This window comes from Cnephaeus nilssonii, assembly GCF_951640355.1.
Source record: "Cnephaeus nilssonii genome assembly, chromosome: 16".
NCBI lineage: Eukaryota > Metazoa > Chordata > Mammalia > Chiroptera > Vespertilionidae > Cnephaeus > Cnephaeus nilssonii.
Window position 1 is genome coordinate 5,747,547 of NC_137087.1, and position 18,334 is coordinate 5,765,880.

Genomic DNA, 18,334 nt, shown 5'->3' on the forward strand with positions numbered 1-18,334 from the left:
GCCGCTGCAGGCCCGCTGCCCGGCCCCTCGGCCCCTCCTCAGCACAGACTGGCACTCATGCTGCTGCCTACAAGGCTGGGCTTTGCTTGGCAGTGCCCACGAGCCCTCAGGCGGGAAGTCACCATGCTCCTAGTTACTGACACTAATGTTGGCCTCGACTCCTGCACACGACGCCCACTCAGCATCTCCGCCGGGGCAGGGACTAATGGGCATCTCCGACCTCCCAAATCTGCTCTGTGCTGAGCCGTGCCCTCTCGGTTGATGACAACTCTGTCCCTCGGCGCTCCGCCAGACCCCTTGGAGTCCACCTCACGCTCCCTCTCCCTCACACCACATGCCGAGCTTTGCGGTCCTGCTTTCCAAAGAGATTTGGAATCTGACCATTGTCACCGCCACCACCGAGGTGAAGGCAGCTGTCTCTTCCTTGGATTACTGGACACATGTCTCCGGGTTCCCCTTGTCCCTCTCTGGTCAGCAGATGGTCCTTCTAAACTATACAGCGGATCACGCCATTCCTCCGCTCCAAGCCCCCAGCACCCCTTCCCCATTTCACTTACGAGTAAACGCTAGCCCTCTGCCTCCCGCCCGCCCGCCCACCGGCTGGGCGCTGGCTCAGACCACAGCCGATGTTGTCTGCTTTTGCTGGAGCTGTTGCCCGGTCTGGCACACTGTTTCAGTGCCACTCTCCCAGCCTGCCCTCACCACTGTGTTTAAAACTACTCTCCTTTTTTTCTTTCAATAGCACTCACTACCTTCAGTTGTCAAAATCTGGGCCCCGGACCAGCAGTACCTGGAAATACAAATTCGAGGGCCACACCCAAGTGAGTTGGAAGCTGTGGGTGGGGTTAGCAGTCTATTTTTACCACTTTCTTCTGAGCTGGGTTTGAGAACCACTGCTCTATGCCATGATGTACGCCTCGGGGAGCAGGATGGAAGCTGTCTGATCTCTTTCCCCTGCCACGCCCCCTGCCTGCACAAGGTGATGCTCTGTGTTTACTGAATAAATGAGGATTATTTGGTATTAACAGAGTGCTGAGTATTTTGCACCCACTTTCTTTTTAAGTCTCATGACAATCCTGCAAAGACAATATTTTCATTCCCACCTTGCAAACAAGGACACAGAGGGGATACGTGGCATGGCCGGGTCACACAGCAAGCAAGGGAAGAGCCAGGTTATGCACCCAGACCACAGCCTGATGCTGGAACTGTGCGCACTCGCCTCCTCTCACACCGCAATGCGGAGGGCTAAGCACCGTCCTGTGTACATAGACACGTTCGAAGGCTTGCAGCCTCTCTCCAGATAAGGAGGCACGCCGGGGTGCCCTGTGACTCCCTTCTTTCCCCTCTCCCAGAGAGCTGGCTAGGAGAGCTGCCTGATGGAGCTCCGGAACTGGGCACAGACGCCCAGAGACCCAGTGGGGAATATTGCCCTTCTCACACATCATCTTCTGGTCCATGAACATGGATGTCCTTCTATTTAGTTAGGTCTTCTTTAATTTCTTTCAACAATGTTTTGTCATTTTAAGAGCATGAAGTTTTGTATCTGTTAGCTTTAATCCTAAGTATTTTATTCTTTTGGATGCTTTAGTAAATGAAGTTTTCTTGACCTTATTTTTAGTTGCTCATTGCTACTATATAGGAATACAACTGATTTATGTATATTGACCTTATATCCTGCAATCTTGCTGAAATTTTTATAGCTTTCTAGTAGATTTCTTAAGATTTTCTATATACAAGAGCATGTTATCTACAAACAGAAATTCTTTCTTTCCAATCTGGATGCACATTATTTCAATTTCTTGACTAGTTGCTCTGACTATGTACAATGCTGAACAGAAATGGTAAAAGCAAGACTCCCACTGTTCCCAGGAACAGGAAAAACATCCAATCTTTCTCCATTAAGTATGTTATCTGCAGGGTTCTTCTTAGCAGGCTGAGGACATTCCTTTCTACCCCTGAAAGACTGAGTGTTTTTATCCATGAAAAAAGCACTTTATTAATGCTTTTTATGAGTCTATTGAGACAATCATGTGTCAAAATTGTTCTTTATTCTATTGATGTATTACAGTAATTGGTTTTCAGACGTTAAACCATCCTTGCATTCCTGGGGTAAATCTCATTTGGTCATGGTGCATAATGCTTTTGTATATTGCTGGATTCCATTTGTTAATATTTTGTTGAACACTTTTGCATTTATAGCCACAAGAAATATTGGTGCTGCAGCAATTTCTCTCTCTCCTGCACCATCAATCTTTTGCATTGCTGTTTGTCTCCCAACTAAAGAAAAGTAATAAACAAAACCCTCTACCTGACTCCCCGCTCCAGGTACTGTCCCATTTCTCTTCCCTTTCCAGAAAACTTCTTGAGAGAGTTGACTATGCTCACACTCCAATTCCCCACCTCTTATTCTTTCTCCTACCTACTATTTTCAGGCTTATCTCTAGCTCTCCACCAAACCCACCCATGTTCAAGTTACTGATGAGTGGTGCTCAATGTCCGTTCTCTACTGATTGATGTATTTTCAGTGCATCACACAGCTAGCTGATCACTGCTCCTCTTCCTTAGATACTCTCTTCACTCAACTCAGGGACCCCCCCTGGCTCCTGGCTCCCCTCCTTCATTGGCTCTCTTTCCCAGCTGCTTCTGCTGGCTCCTCCTCTGCTCCTGACTTCTTACTGGGGAGCAGCTCAAAACTCAGCTCTGACTCTCTGTTGTTCTTATACTTGCTTGGTGGTGTCTCATGGCTTCAAACCCCATCTATGTGTTTGTGTTTCTCTCTCCAACCCAGTCCTCTCTCCTAATCTCTAGACTTAAATGTCTAACTGCCTGCTTGACTTCTAAACTTGAGTCTCCCACAGGTATCTCAGACTAAGCCCCAAAGTAAACTCTCAATTTTCCTGCCAAACAAATATACTTCCTGTGGTCTTTCTCACCTCAGTTAATAGCTAATCCATCCTTCCAGCTGCTCGGATCAAAACACCTTGGAATTACCTTAATGACTCATTCTCCTACACCTTTCTTCCATTCTAACAGGGAAATACTATAGGCTCTACCTTCAACATGCACCAAAAATTCAATTACTTCTCATCACCAATACCATCCTGGGCCATGCCACCATCTCTCACCTGTATAATTGTATAATTAGCATCTAACTGGTCTCCCTGTTTCGTCCTTGCATTCTTTTATCCATTCTCAACACGGCAGTCAGAGGGATCCTGTTGGAACCTGAGTCAGACTCTGACCTCTCTTGTCCAAAACCTGTCACTAGCACTGCCTCACTCCAAGGAAAAGCCACAGTCATCACCATGATCACAAGGCCCCACCAATTTACCACCCATTACTTCCCTGACCTGTCTCCTCCTCTCCCCCCTCACAGACTCTGTTCCTGCCACACTGGCCTCCTGCTGCTCTTCCATCATGGAAACTCCATCCTCTGCCACCAAAACTCTCTGCCCAGGAGTAGGTTTAATTCACCCTTTCCTCTCCTTTATTCAACTGTCACTAACCTCTGCCCCCCCACCCCGCCCATCCCTCCTGCTTGCCCTCCCTCATCACATCCAACCTACAATGGGCTTCCTTACCTTGTTTATCTGTCTCCAGGAGGCTAGGAACCTTGTCTTTCCTGCTCACTCCTGTATCTCCAGCCCCTAGCACACATTCTTGAGCGAATGACTGACTGGCTGAGTGAAGGAATGAATCAATGAATTCGCCCTGGGCAGGCCACCAGCAGTACCAGGCGCCCCGACCCACTGGCCTGCCTGTTTTCTCTGTGGGGACGCCCAGGCTCTAACCGCAGCGGGCACGCTGCCCACTCAGCTCTGTCAGAGGTGGCCGCCCTCTGCCAGAACAAACACGCTTGAAAGGGCTCTTGGGCTCCGTTATTAAACAGTGAAAGAAGGACTGATCCTCTAAGCCTCCTTTCCAGTGGAACCCAGGCTAATAACAGCTTTGCCAGGAAACCTCCCGAGGCTGACAGCCCACCTGGGAGCGCCCATGCTTGCCCAGACATGTCTGCCATCACCAACCCCTGGGGTTTCTGTGTTTCCTCTAGATTTCTGGTAGAAAAGAGATAAAGCACCTTTGATGACGGTTCCTGTTTTAATTCTCGCAAGTTCTTCAGCATGCAGCCTGAGAAGTCTGATAAACACTGCGGGGTGGGGAGGGGGTTTGAAGGAGGGGCAGATCGGGCTTCTATGTGGATTCTGTACAGGGCCCTCATTGCGAGCAAGCGGCTGGGAGGCGGGGAGGGAGAGGACAGACAGACAGGGAGGAAAGAGAAGTGAGGAAAGGCTTGAGCAGGCGCGCACACTGTGTGACAGCCTGTGTCGGGGGACGAAGCACAGCTTTGGGCTCAGAACATCAGCCTTCATTCTCAGCTCTGATCCCTGACTAGCTGTGTCATGAGCTCAGACAGATTCTTTGACTTGCCGTTTCCATCTTCGTTTTATTTGTTGTTTATTTTTTATATAATGATATATGCACACGTCCAGAAAAGACATTGCAAGATGAAGTCCTGTGTAACTGTGACCACCATCCTTCCATGGCGTCATTTCTTCGCTCTTCTTTATGTTTTTGCTGCCTAACTATCTATCCATGAATAACAGTTTACTGCTGCCGTTTTTCAACCTTACATAAACGGAATCCTAAAGCACATTATTAGGCTTCCCTAGTCCCACCGGGTTTTTAGGACTCAGGTATGTTGGGTAGAGCTATAGTTAATCCTTCTCACTGTTGTGTTTTCTGTTCTCAGAACGAATCCTATTTATTTACCCACTGTATTGCTGTTACACACTTGGTTGGTGTCAGGTCATCATCGATAAGGCTGCTGTGAACATCTGGCGTGTACAGTCTCCTGGCACACCTGGGCACATATTTCTGTTTGGAACATGCCTAGCAGTAGATCCACTAAAACCGTGGTCGGCAAACTGCGGCTCGCGAGCCACATGCGGCTCTTTGGCCCCTTGAGTGTGGCTCTTCCACAAAATACCACGGCCTGGGCAAGTCTATTTTGAAGAAGTGGCGTTAGAAGAAGTTTAAGTTTAAAAAATTTGGCTCTCAAAAGAAATTTCAATCGTTGTACTGTTGGTATTTGGCTCTGTTGACTAATGAGTTTGCCGACCACTGCACTAAAACATAGGTGTGCCCAGCACCGACTTCTGCAGGGACCACCGACGACTTCCCTAGCGACATCGGCAGGTGTCAGTGGCACGCTGCCCTCAGCACCGCGTGGGACCGACGGTCCTTTCAGCCACGCGGTGGGTGAGAAGGATCGCGCTGTGGTTTAATGGGCACTTCCCTGGGTACTGCTGAGGCTGGGCACCTGACTATGCTCACTGCTCAGGGGGTTTCTTCTCCTGCGAAGCGGTTCCAGTGTCCTGCCTAAGTTTCACCGCTTGTCTGTCTTGGCCTCCCTGGTTTGTAGGAGTCTGAAGAGTGAGTCATTTGGTGGTTGTAGAGGTAGCAAATACCTTCTTTAATCTATAGCTGCTTTTCACTTTTTCAATCTGCCTTTAAAGAATTGATGCTCTTCATTTTATATAGTACAATTTGTCAATCTTTTCCTACAAGAGTAACGCTTTCTGTCATTCATTTTACAAATCTTTCTCTACCCCAAGATCATGGCTATGTTCTCCTATTTCCGGTGTTCAAAGGTGCCACTTATCATAAAGCAAACTCCAGCCACATGGAAGCCTAGTATGTTCTGTCGGCTCACTATCAATCACCTTGCACCAAAGGACGCCGGTGGAGGCTGCCAAAACCTCGGCAGGCGTGAGTTCTCCCAGCCATTAAATTGGGGCTGTGGGTCATGCCCGCTGCGACCATCAGGGCCAGAAGGCTATGGCTAACAGTGTGAGGCCACGTATGAAGCCCAGGAGGAAAACTGTAACTTTCAAAGTTATAGAGACTCCACTGCATAAGAGCTCTGTGCTCTCTGAAAGGTGGTCAGGCGTTCTGTAGCCAGGAACGGAGAGGAGGGCGGGGAGGGGAGGCGGGAAGGCGCCCCGCCACGAGGGGTGCAGGACCTGGAGATGTGCTGCCAGCCCCCAAAGGTGACCTTTGGCCTCTGCCTGGACTGGGCACCAATTAAACACCGAGTGGGAGAGCAGGGACTCCCGTGCCTCCTGTGCCAGAGCCTGGCGGCCGAAGGCCCCTGGTCTACACGCTCAGCAGGAAGCCGCTGGCCCAGTCCAGCCGGCGGGGAGATCCCCCCGAAAGTTCTTTTCGTGATGATTCCTGGGGACACGGACCCCTGGACACAGCCACTGCCCCGCTGGCGTCACCTTTGCTCTCTCCTGTGCCCACGTCCAGACCATCGCAAACCCGCCTGCAGAGCAGCTGCGGCGACCACTCTTCGGTCTTCACGCCCACCCAGCCACTGCCCCAGACTGCCGTGTCCGCTCCTGTCCGCGGCCCACCCCCGCAGGGCAGCCCCGGCTCCTTTCATACATCTCAACCAGGTCATGTCTGTCTCCTGCTCAGAGCCTCCCTGACGCCCCATCGATTTAGAACAAAATCTGAAATCCCATGTTCCCAGGCCCTGGTGCCCTCTCTTGCCTCAGGGCTCCCCTCCAGCGCCCTCGCTCCTCAGAGGCACCTGCTTCCTGAGATTCCCTGTGTTCCCACCGCCCACCCGATCCCACCGCAGGGCCCACGCACTCACTAGTCCCCCTGCTGCGTGCGCTTCCCTGCGCTCTCCTGGCGACTGCTCTGAGCTGGCCTCCAGGTCCCACTGTCCTCCCACCGGCTGTGGCCCTCACTGCCTCTCACAGGAACTGTGGAACTGCGGGCTTGTCTCCCTGCCCCCCAGGAAAGCGCAGGGAGGGGGCGGGGTCACCACCAGCTTTGTTCACCACCCCCGAACTGCAGTACCTAGAGCAAAACTCACCACCTTCTAGGCGCCAACACAGGCGTGAACACAGGAGGACGTGAGTGAGTGGAGCTGCCGCTGTCCTGTCCGGGAGGGACAGGGCCTCGGTGTCTGCACAGGCACCGCAGAGGGGGGGACACTGTGCTAGGCACCTGCTCTGACTCCGAGCGCTCACCGCGGCCAGGCACAGACCTCACGCACCGAAGCACAGCAGGGTCTGGTGCAGAGGCCAGCAGGCAAAGCCCACGGTGTGCGGTGTGCGGTGTGCCGGAGGAGGGCACGTCTGGAAAGTGGCCCTGGCTCTCCTGCCGGGGCTGCCTGTGCACCTGGGGCCAGCTCTCGAGGGCCGGCCGCAGAGGACGGCACTGCCTGCCTGAGAAGCCTGGACCCAGCCAGGGGTCCTGGGCAAGAGGGCTCTGCCGGCCCGAGCGGGGGGAGGGGCGCGATTACCTGGACGCAAGGGTTCTAGAGGGCGAGCATGCAGGCTACGGGCAGTACCTCCACCAAACGGGGCCCAGATGACCCGGCGGATGGCCTGCACCCAGTCCTCCATGTCACGCTGAGAACTGGCCATGAGCAGGAGCCCCTCCGGGCTGGCCGGCACCTTCTCCCGCTCCCCGGCACCACCTGCAAGACAGGGAGACACAGGCTTACCCCCGGGACGGGACCCTGTGCCGACACGGCGCCCTCCCCTGGCCCTCTCCAGCCTCACACCGTCATCGTGTCATTGCCGGCCGTGGGCCGTGAAGGGCGTCTCTCCGCAAACTTCAGCAACAGCCCTGCTCTGGGTTCTACTTCCGCAGCCCAACCTTTCAATCCTCATACCTGCCGTGGGGCACTTTCGGGGGATTTCTCCTTTAGTCTGGTTATTTTCCTGTATCGAATCGGGATCATCAAACCTCCTGGGGCACTATTTCACAAAGCATACAGGTTGGAGGCCCGCCTGGAGGTCAGAGCCCAGGGTGAAATTCCAAATTTCTGCACTGTCCCCGCTCCCAGCCACACACGGACTCCAACCTAAGGCAGACGGGGGCTTTGTTGTTGTTTTGTGGATGGTTTCTTTCTCTGTGCGGAACCTTTTATTTTGATGTCGTCCCATTTGTTCACTTTCTCCTTGGTTTCCTTTGCCCTCGGAGCTGAATCCCTAAACGTATTACTACAGGAGATGTCTGAGATTTGGCTGCCTGTGGTTTCCTCTAGGATTTTTATGGTTTCACAGCTTACTTTTAAGTCTTTTATCCATTTTGAGTTTGTTCTAGTGTATGGTGTAAGTTGGTGGTCTAGTTTCATTTTTTTGCATGTATCTGTCCAATTTTCCCAGCACCATTTACTGAAGAGACTGTCTTTACTTCATTGTATGCTCTTGCCTCCTTTGTCAAATATTAATTGCGCATCATCAGAAAGATGCAAATTAAAATGACAATAAGGTACCACCTCACACCTGTGAGAATGGCTTCCATCAACAAATCAACTAATGACAAGTGCTGGTGAGGATGCGGAGAAAAGGAACCCTTGTGCACTGCTGGTGGGAATGCAGACAGGTGCAGCCACTGTGGAGAACAGTATGGAGTTTCCTCAAAAAACTAAAAATGGAACTCCCATTTGACCCAGTGATCCCACTTCTAGGAATATATCCTAAGAAATCAGAAACACCAATCAGAAAGGATATATGCACCCCTATGTTCATAGCAGCACAATTTATAATAGCTAAGATCTGTAAACAGCCTTAGTGCCCATTAGTAGATGAGTGGATAAAAAACTGTGGTACATTTGTACCATGGAATACTATGCAGCTGTAAAAAAGACGGATCTCTTACCCTTTGAGACAGCATGGAGGGACCTGGAGAGTATTATGCTAAGTGAAATAAGTCAGTCAGAGAAAGACAAGTATCATGTGATTGCACTCATATGTGGAATCTAATGAACAAAATAAACTGATGAACGGAGCGGGTCCAGAGACAGGGAAGCAAGGAACAGACTGTTGAATCTCAGAGGGAAGGCGGGGGAGGGTGGGTTGGAGGGAAGTGATCAACCAAGGAATTTGTATTCATTTATGCATGACCCATGGACATAGACAATAGTGTGGTGAAGGCATGGTGGGAACGGGGAGGGGGAGAGGGGTGGCAGTGGGCTAGAAGGGGTCAATGGGCGAAAAAAGAAAACATCTGTCATACTTTCAACAATAAATATTTTTAAAATAAAATAAAATAAAATAAAATAAAGGCACAAGGAGGAAAAGCTCAGACAGCTATTGGTAATCTGAGTTTTTCCCTGCAGTAAATCCAGAGGGTCTCATGTGTTCATGAATTACTCTTTCATATGTAAATGAACTAGTATTTGGGATGTATATAAACCATTTATACTAAACTTCATAGGCAATTTAAGGGATTTTCAAGAATAATCTTGTCTTTATGCAGCCCTCTCCCCTCCCCCCGCCAACATCACATAATATGTAACTTGCCTATATACTTGCCCCTGGTCCCAGAGCCTCAGACCCTAACCAGGACCGTGGGGTGAGGCCGCAGACCTGTGTTCCCAAGGGGATGGGATGGGGTTGGGAGAATTGGGACACTCGGTCCTCGCTGGAGGCCGCAGCCCCAGGGGCAGACCAGGCAGAAGCAAGTGCTCACTGAGCACCTAGCACGTGCCTGGGACTCTTCCGGGAGCTGCAGACACTCAAATGAGCAAAGCGACAGACACATGTGCCCTCCTAGACCCTTTAGGCTTCACAGCGCCTCTGAGGGAAGACGTTTACCACCTGCTTTTTACACGTGAGGACACTGAAGCACACGGGATTAAGGAACCTGCCTGAACTCACACCGCCAATGCACAGCAGAGTCAGGGATTCCAAGTCCTCAGCTCTGGACCCAGCTCATGGACCTGCTGGGGTCTGGTGTCGTGGTCACAGCAATGCCACCAGACGGCTGGGGAAGCTGGAGCAGGGGGCGGGGCGCTGGGAGCAAGGCCTGAGGCCAGGTGGGAAGCAGGAGAGGCCAGTGGGGCCCAAAGCTGAGGAGGCTGGTGAGCAAGGAGACAAGACAGCCCAGGCCCCACGGTGCCTCTGGGGCCCTCACTACACACACAGCCTGCTCCCTGGGTTCACACAGCTACTGAACAGCAGCAAGCAGGGGTGGCGAGGGGACGGCTCAGGCAGAGACACGGAGCCTGACGCCAGAAGCAGTGGACCTGCTGAAGGCACAGAGGACACCCACAGCTCAGCCGGCTGCGGGCGGCACCCATGGGGGTATAGGCTCGACACCGGTGGGACCCCACGCCCGTGGCCTTGAGGACTGAGATGGCTGAGGGTTCCAAGTGGGGAGGGGCAGCTGGTTGCCACGAGGGGCTTCTCTGGAAGAGTCTCAACATGGCTCAGAAGAAAGCGGCTCCAAGAACTTGTTGGGGGTACTTGTTTGTCCTAAATGAATACTCAAGTTTATGCTAAATTGGAATGTCTCATTTTTCAATTCTTTTTCCCAAAGAGGGCCACCCACGTCATGTAGGCTTTATATGAACATCACCTATAGGACTTGGCCCTGCCCTGCCCAGATGTTGACAGCTGTTCCCATGCCCAGCTGTGCCCCTATCCATGGTCTCGCTCGCATGGTGCTCTAAGCCTGTGTATTTAAGTTGTCAATGTATTTCCATGTATGTATGTATGTTTATGTATGTACATATGTTATATACATATGTTTGGCTTTCTAAGAAATCGCCACAAACTGTTTTCCGAAGTGACTGCACCTTTCCCAGTACACCCCCCAGAAGGGCGGAGCTCCCGGCCCTCCTTCCTCGCCGACACCTGGTCTGGCCGGCCTTTGGACTTCCTGCCATTCTAACAGATGCGCAGCTGTACCCCGTGTGTCTGCGTCTGCATTTCCCAATGACTAAAGATGTCGGACATCCTGTTATGTACTTAGGTGCCATCCATGTATCTGCTTTGGTGAAATATCCTTTGTCCATTTTTTAGATACGTTGTTCATTTTCATTATTATTGAGATTTGAGTTCTTCACATATTCTGGGTACACGTCCTTTATCAGGTATGTGCTTTGCAAATACTTCTCCCAGTCGGTGCCTTTTCTTTTCATTCTATTCACAGTAGATTTTTAAGAAGAGAAGTTTTTAATTTTGATCAAGCCCAATTTATTAACCTTTTTCTTTTATGGAGTGTGCTTCTGGTTTTGTACCTAAGAAATATTTCCGTAAGCCAAGGTCATAAAAGTTTTTTTGTAAAAGTTTCATAGTTTTAGGGCTTACATCTAGGTCTATGAGTTAGTTTTAGTATATCGTACAAAGTATGAGTTCATCCTTTTGTACCTGATTGTCCAGCTGTTCTGGCACCATTTGTTGAATTTCTCTATTGACTTGGGAGAGCACCTATAGAGGCAATTGTACCATCTGCAAATAAATAGAGTTTTAGTTCTTACCTTCCAATCTGGGTGCCTTTATTTCTTTCGCTTGTCATTCATTGCACTTACTATAGCCTCAATTACACAATGTTAAATAGAAGTGGTGAGAATAGACGTCCTTGTCTTGTTCATCTTATGGCAAAAAGCATTCCAATAAGTATATCTGCTGTAGGTTTTTTGTCAATGTCCTTTCTCAGGTTGAGGAAGTTCTCTTCTATTTCCAGCTTGCTGAGAGTTTGTTTTGTTTTTTTAAATCAGAAATGGATGTTTGGATTTTGTCAGATGTTTTTATGTATCTATTGAGACATCACATGATTTTATTTTTTAGTTTTTTAATATGATAAATTAGATTGATGAATTTTCAAATCTTAAACCAACCTTGCATTCCTGGAATCCCAATTGGTCATGATGTATTATCCTTTTTATATATTGTTGAATTCAATTTGCTAAAATTTTGTTGAGAATTTTTCATTTATATTCATAATGGATATTGGCCTGACGTTTTCTTTTCTTATAAAGTCTTTGTCAGTTTTGGTATCAGGATAATGCATGCCTCACAGAACAAGCTGGTGAGTATCCTTCCTTTTCAATATTTTTGGAAGAGTCTGTGTTACTTATTTGTTACTATTACGTATTTGTTAATGTTGGTAGAATTCACCAGTGAGGCCACCTAGACCTGGACTCTTCTTTTGGGGAAGGTGTGTTAATAATAAGTTTAATTTAACATATGCATCTATTTCTTCTTGGTGAGCGTTGGTACTTTGTATCTTTCAAGGAATTTGTTTCATCTAAATTGGTGAGTTTATTGGTGTAAAGTTGTTCATAATATTCCCTTATTATATTTTAATATTTGAAGACTCTAGTGACGTCAACCCTCTCATTTCTGGTATCGGTAATGTGTGTTCTCTCTTTTTCCTCTATCAGTCTTGCTAGAGTGTTAATTTTACAACAGCAGGGTGGATAGTTGTGGCACAGACCATATGAACTTAAAATCTAAAATATTTCTATCTAGCCCTTTTATTAAAAAGTTTATTAAGCAGAAAAACGAAGACAAAGACATAGACAACAAAGTCACTAAAACAAAAAGCTGCTTTTTTGAGATTAATAAAATCGGAAATCTCCTGACATGCACGTGATGAGTTCTCACAGGAGTTTTTCTCCTGAGCAGCTCTTTCCTCCTCCGTACTCTCTCCTGAAAATCCGGATACATTGGTCTCCCAGCTCTGTCTCCTTGACTCGTGGAGTCCTGTGCCCTCCCCACCCCTGGGGTTCCTCTCCCCGTCACAGCCGGAAGCACCCTAGGGGCAGTAGCTGAGCATGTGCAGGGCTCCGTCACTTGTCTCTGGGGGCAGGGAGGTCACAGTCCGTCACTGCCCATGTCCAGTATTTTGAGAAACATGTTGCTCACATTTTGTCTTTTTCTGGGTTGTTGTAGATAGGAGACTAAATCAGTTAAGATCCAAACCAGCTCATACCATCTGCTCCAAACCCTGCAAAGGCCTCTCACAAATCCCTCAGCCCTCCTCTCTCCTCTCCCTGCGGCTCCTCTGGCCTCTAGCTGCTCGCCTCCTGCTCTTCGCCATTTCTGAACAACCAGGCTCACCAGTTGGGGCCTTTGCACCGGAGTCCCCCTGCCCTGCTGTTGCCGAAAAGGCTGTTATCCCGACACTGGCACGACTTGCTCCCTTACCTCCGCGGGTCTGTCCTCACAGGCCGCCTTCCTGGGAACCTGGGCCGCTCTATTTAAACCTCACTCCACAGCACCCACCACAGCCCAGGCCCCTTCCTGACCTTATATTTCCTCAGCACTTATCACAATCCAGTCGCATATATTTTATAAGTAACCGCAGCGCCGGGCACCGGGCCCGGCACGGGAGGGCACGGGATCTGTGGGAGGAGAGAAGCAGCGGCGGAGCCCGGCCGGCGCCCACACGCACCCACGCGAACACCGGCGAAGGGAACCCACTGATGAGCCTTAGCAGAACGTGGTGTCATTATCCTCATTTTTGAGAAAAAGATGGAGAAAATATTTGCAAATCATATCCAGTGAGGGGGGTTAATATCCAAAATATATAAAGAACTTATACAACTCAATAGCAAAAGAAACAAACAATGACTTTTAAAAATGGCAGTGGATCTGAAGAGATATTTTTCCAAAGATGATATACAGATAGACAACAGGTACATGAAAAGATGTTCAATATCATTAAATATCAGGAAATGCAAATCAAAACACGAGCTGCCACCTCACCCGTTAGGATGCTGCCATCCAAAAGGCCAGAGGTAACAGGTTGGTGAGCATGTGGCAAGAAGGGACCCTTGTTCGCCATTAGTGGGAGTATAAGTTGGTGCAGCCATTATGGAACAAAAATGTGGTTTCTCAAAAAATTAAAAATAGAACTACCACATGACCCATCAATTCAAACTCCGGGTACTTATCTGAACGAAGTAAAAGCACTAACTCAAAAATATACATGCACCCTGACTGGGTGGCTCGGTTGGTTGGAGCATCGACCTGTGCATCAAAACGTGGTGGGTTGGATTCTGGGTCAGGGTGCGTGCCCAGGGTTTGATTCATGGCCAGAGTGTGTGCGTGAGGCAACCGATAGATGTTTCTTTCTCTCTCCCCTCTTCCTCAAATCAATTTAAATATACATATGTGTAAATATATATGCACCCCCATGTTTATTGCAGAACTATTCACCATAGGCAAGATATGGAAACAAACTAAGTGCCCACTGATGGATTAATGGATAAAGAAAATGTGATATGTATTATATAACAGCCGTAAAGAAAGAATAAAATCTTGCCATCTGCAACAACATGGGTGGACCCTGAGGGCTTATGCCAAGTGAAATCAGCCAGACAGAGAAAGACAAGTACTCTATGTTCTCACTTACATGTAGGATCTAAAAACAAAACAAAACAACGAAGCTCAGAGAACAGAGCGGTGGTGGACACAGGTAAGGGTGGGGGTCAAAAGGAACAAACTTCCAGTTATAAAGTAAGTAAGCCATGGAGGTGTGATGAACAGCATGGGACTCTGCTTATTAACAACACACTGCGTGTTTGAAAGGAGCCAAGGAAGTAGACATTAGAAGTCCTCGTCACAAGGAAAAACGTTCTGTAATTACGTGTGGCGACAGATGTTAGCAGACTTGATGTGCTCATTACACAATATATACAAATATCAAATCGTTATGTTGGACATGTGAAACTAACATAATGTTTGTGTCAATAAAACCTCAATAAAAAATAAAGGGGAAAAAACCGAGGCCCAAAGATGTTAGAAACACACCCACGCAGCCACCCAGTGAACTCCAACCCAGGCAGTGGCTCCCAGCCCAGCCCCACTGGGCTGCGTCGGCTGGTCATGCCAGCCCAGCATCCTGGTTCCCTCCGAGCTCCTGCACTTAAGAACTTCCTTTTGCGAGTCTCCCTCCACCCACGCAAGTGACTCTGGGGGCGAGGTGGGAACTCCAAAACAGAGCAGTCCCAGCAGGGGTGAGGGACAAGAACTCCTATCTTTCAGCTCCTCTATGTAAAAGTTTTCACAGTAAACGAAAAAAGGGCCAATGACACCTGGGGAAGCATCTGTAAACCACGGCAGCCGCGGGCTTTCAATGACGGGCAAGCGAGCCAGCTCTCAGCCTCCGGTACTAACTGAATGATGTCTGAGTTAGCTCCTCCGCCTGGGCGGACAGAGATGCTCAAACAGCAAAGGAGTCACTTTGCTTGCTGCCCAGGGGAGGGGCTTCGGAGGGAGCCCCAGAAAGGACCCCAGAGATGAAGGCCAAGGGTGGGGCCAGGGCTCTCTGGAGTAGTATAGCCCAATGAAAATTGAATTCGAGCCCCTATTTGATTTTAAATGTTTAAGTAGCTACATTAAAAAGAAAAAATAGATGAAATCATTTTGAATACCTTATATTTATCCCAATACATCTAAAATAGTGTTCATTTCAACACTTAAAAATTATGGATAGGATCCAAGATGGCTGCCGAGGGGACTGCAGGCTGCTAGACAGCGTGAGAGTGAGGGAATGAAAAGAGAGTGCGTGGACGTGCGGTGAGTGCCAGTATTTGTGAGTGAGTGACAGCTATACTCCAAGGGGGTGTTGGGGACTGGCGGACCGACCCCCGTGATGGGACAGCTTCTACTGCGGCTGAAATCTCTCCCGGAGCGGCCGGCTCTGCCGCAGAGGCTGCGCCATCTTCAAGGGGATCTCCTTGTGATCTGAGACTGACTGTGATTGAAACCCCAGCCTTACCTTCAACCAGGGAGATCTCGGATACCTCCTGGGACCTTACAACTACAACGCCCGGGACCAGTTACCTCAGCTGCGAATCCAGGAATGCCGGAATTCCAACCTCCCCAACCACGGGCGCCTGGGAGGCCCGCTCAGGGGGAGACAAACTCACAGACGGGCCCTGCGCCTTCTCACAGAGCAGAGGAACAGCTGAATCAAAGAGCACCACCCAGAACTGGTGAATTAGACACAGCTGGCATTGCCTGACGAAAGGTGAGATTTGGGATCCTGGCTGGAGGGGGAAACGCACGCAGAGGGAACTAGAACCTCAGAGAAAGACTGCCCCCCACAAAATTCACAGCTGTTGGGGTCAGTGTAGTCCTCGAATGTGGAAGGGGGTCCACAGGGCTGCTGGCAGAAGGGGATTCTAGATATCAACCCACAGCTGGACTGGACCCAGAAAGGCAGCCTGAAGTACTGTACCGGCCGCACAGAGACGCGCACAGACCCAGAGTAGAGAGGACTTTTAGCCCCGGATATTAAGACAGAAACACTATCACCCAGGGGCTGTAGCAGAAATTGACTCTTGTGTGTAAATACAACTAAACACAGACTGAGAACCAGAGAGCAGAGAGAGCCCGTCTGCTTGAAAATAGGATTGTGGCTTATGACACAGAGAAACAGTGGAATGCAGGGAACTTCAATACTGTGCTGACTACCTGCAAGGAAACAGATGTGCCAAGCATAACAGTGGAGGAAGTGAACGACCTTCACTGCTTCACATTTTTATTTTTTATCTTTTACTTAAGAAACTAATTTTTTTCCTCTCACTATATTTTACCTTGTTTTTTATTATATTTTTATTTTTAACTATTAGTATTAATACTATTATTTTACCCTTTTAAAAAAAGTTTTATTTTATGTTATTTTTTCTTTATTTTATTTTATTTTGGGATTAGTGTTATGCATTCTATTTTGATTTTCCCTTTAGCATTATTTTACTCTATCTAAATTTTTCCTTTATGCCAACACTCTCTTCATCACTTTTCCCCCCTTTTGTCCTGTTTCTCTTACCCTGTTCCTGCTTTAGTTTTTCTCTACCCTTTCTTTTTACTCCCTGTTAAAAATTGATCTTACTCATATATCTAATTTCCTGTCCCCTGCTCCAAACCCATGCACATTTCTCTCTTCTCTTTCTTCACTATCCAAATTCTTTTTCTTTTTCTCTTTTTTTTTTGCCTTTTCTTTCTTTCTGTCTTGTTGTTGTTTGTTTGATTGTTGGTTAGTTTTGTTTGTTTGTTTGTTTTTTGCTTCTGTTTTTCCTCTCCTCACTTGTTCTCTTCTTCTACTAATAGCTTAACTAATTCCAATCACCAACTCAGGCCTATCTACTCTTTATCCTCCTTTTCCAATAGTAAACAAATACATAGATAGATTAAAGAAGGAAGAAAATTTATATATATATATATATATATATATATATATATATATATATATATATATATATCTACATATCTATATAGATATATAGATATATAAATTTTTTTATATATATTTCTCTATATATATTTTTTCTTTTTTTGTATTTAGTTTTTTACTTTTCTTCTTATACACCCATTCTCTTTCTACTTCCTCCATACTGAATTGTGGCTATTTCCCCATTCATTCAATTCCTTGACCTTACCTCCTGAAAATAAGCTCTGCCTCCTCAGATTCATCTGGGTGTTTGTTGTTTGGATGTTTGTTGTTTGCATTTTTTTGGATTAGTTGTTCTATGTAGTTTGCATTCATCTCTGGGTGTTTGTTGTTTGCGGTTTTTGAGTTAATTGTTGTTTTATTGGAGTTTTCTCCCCATATACATATTTTTCCCCTTCTTTGTTTCTTTTCTTTCTTTTCCCTCTTACATTTTTTCCTTTTCTCAATATCATTTTTGCACTCTTCTCTATTTCCTAATTCTCTTTTCTCAGGTGGTCACCTTTATTTAGGGGTATTAGTATTGTGAAGACATTTGTGTTTGGTGCCCTGTGCATTGTGTCTTGTTGTGTTGTATTTTGTGCCTTTAAGTCAACACAGGAGAGAGAGAACTCCATAACCAGAAACCCTGAGAGGAGCGATCACGGGGAGACAAAGAAACAGCCCACATTCGAAAGAAAAGGAGGCATAACCAGAAAAGGAAGTAAATGAAATGGAGGCAAGCAATATGACAGATAAAGAATTCAGAGCAATGGTCATATGGTCACTGAAAAGGATGGAAGCTAATTCAACAATATGTGTAAGAACCAAGAGGAAATGAAGAAGAAGCAAGAAGAAATGAAAAATGACATCGCTGCAATAAAGAACTCAATAGAAAGCATCAACAGTAGACTAGAAGAAATGGAGGACAGCATCAGTGAGCTAGAAGACAAGGTAGGAAAAAATATCCAAGCAGAGCAGCATCTAGAAAGAAAACTTAAAAAACAGGAGGAGAGCCTAAGGGAACTTTGGGACAACACAAAACAAAACAACATCCACATAATAGGGGTGCCAGAAGGAGAGGAAACTGAGCAAGGAACAGAAAACCTGTATGAAGAAATAATGACAGAAAACTTCCCTGATACAGGGAAGGAAAAAAACTCATACAAGTCCAAGAAGCTCACAGAGTCCCAAACAAGATGAACCCCCAAAAGATCGATGCCAAGACACATTATAATTAAATTGGCAAACACCAACGACAAAGCAAGAATCTTAACGGCTGCCAGAGAGAGACAGAAAGTTACCTACAAAGGATCTCCCATCAGATTATCGACTGATTTCTCAACAGAAACACATCAGGCAA

At 47.5% G+C, this 18,334-nt stretch overlaps 1 protein-coding gene across 2 annotated transcripts in view; it reads right to left on the reverse strand.

Moving 5' to 3' along the window:
* Positions 1-18,334, reverse strand: part of ARHGAP22 (Rho GTPase activating protein 22) — a 42,867-nt gene that overhangs the window by 19,499 nt on the left and 5,034 nt on the right. Inside the window, exon 2 of one of the 2 annotated variants that reach the window (XM_079792913.1) lies at positions 7,367-7,495. In XM_079792913.1, the coding sequence (XP_079649039.1) occupies positions 7,367-7,495 (129 nt within the window). Of the gene's footprint in view, positions 1-7,318; positions 7,496-18,334 lie in introns of both variants that reach the window. The other variant, XM_079792912.1, reaches the window with a different exon arrangement.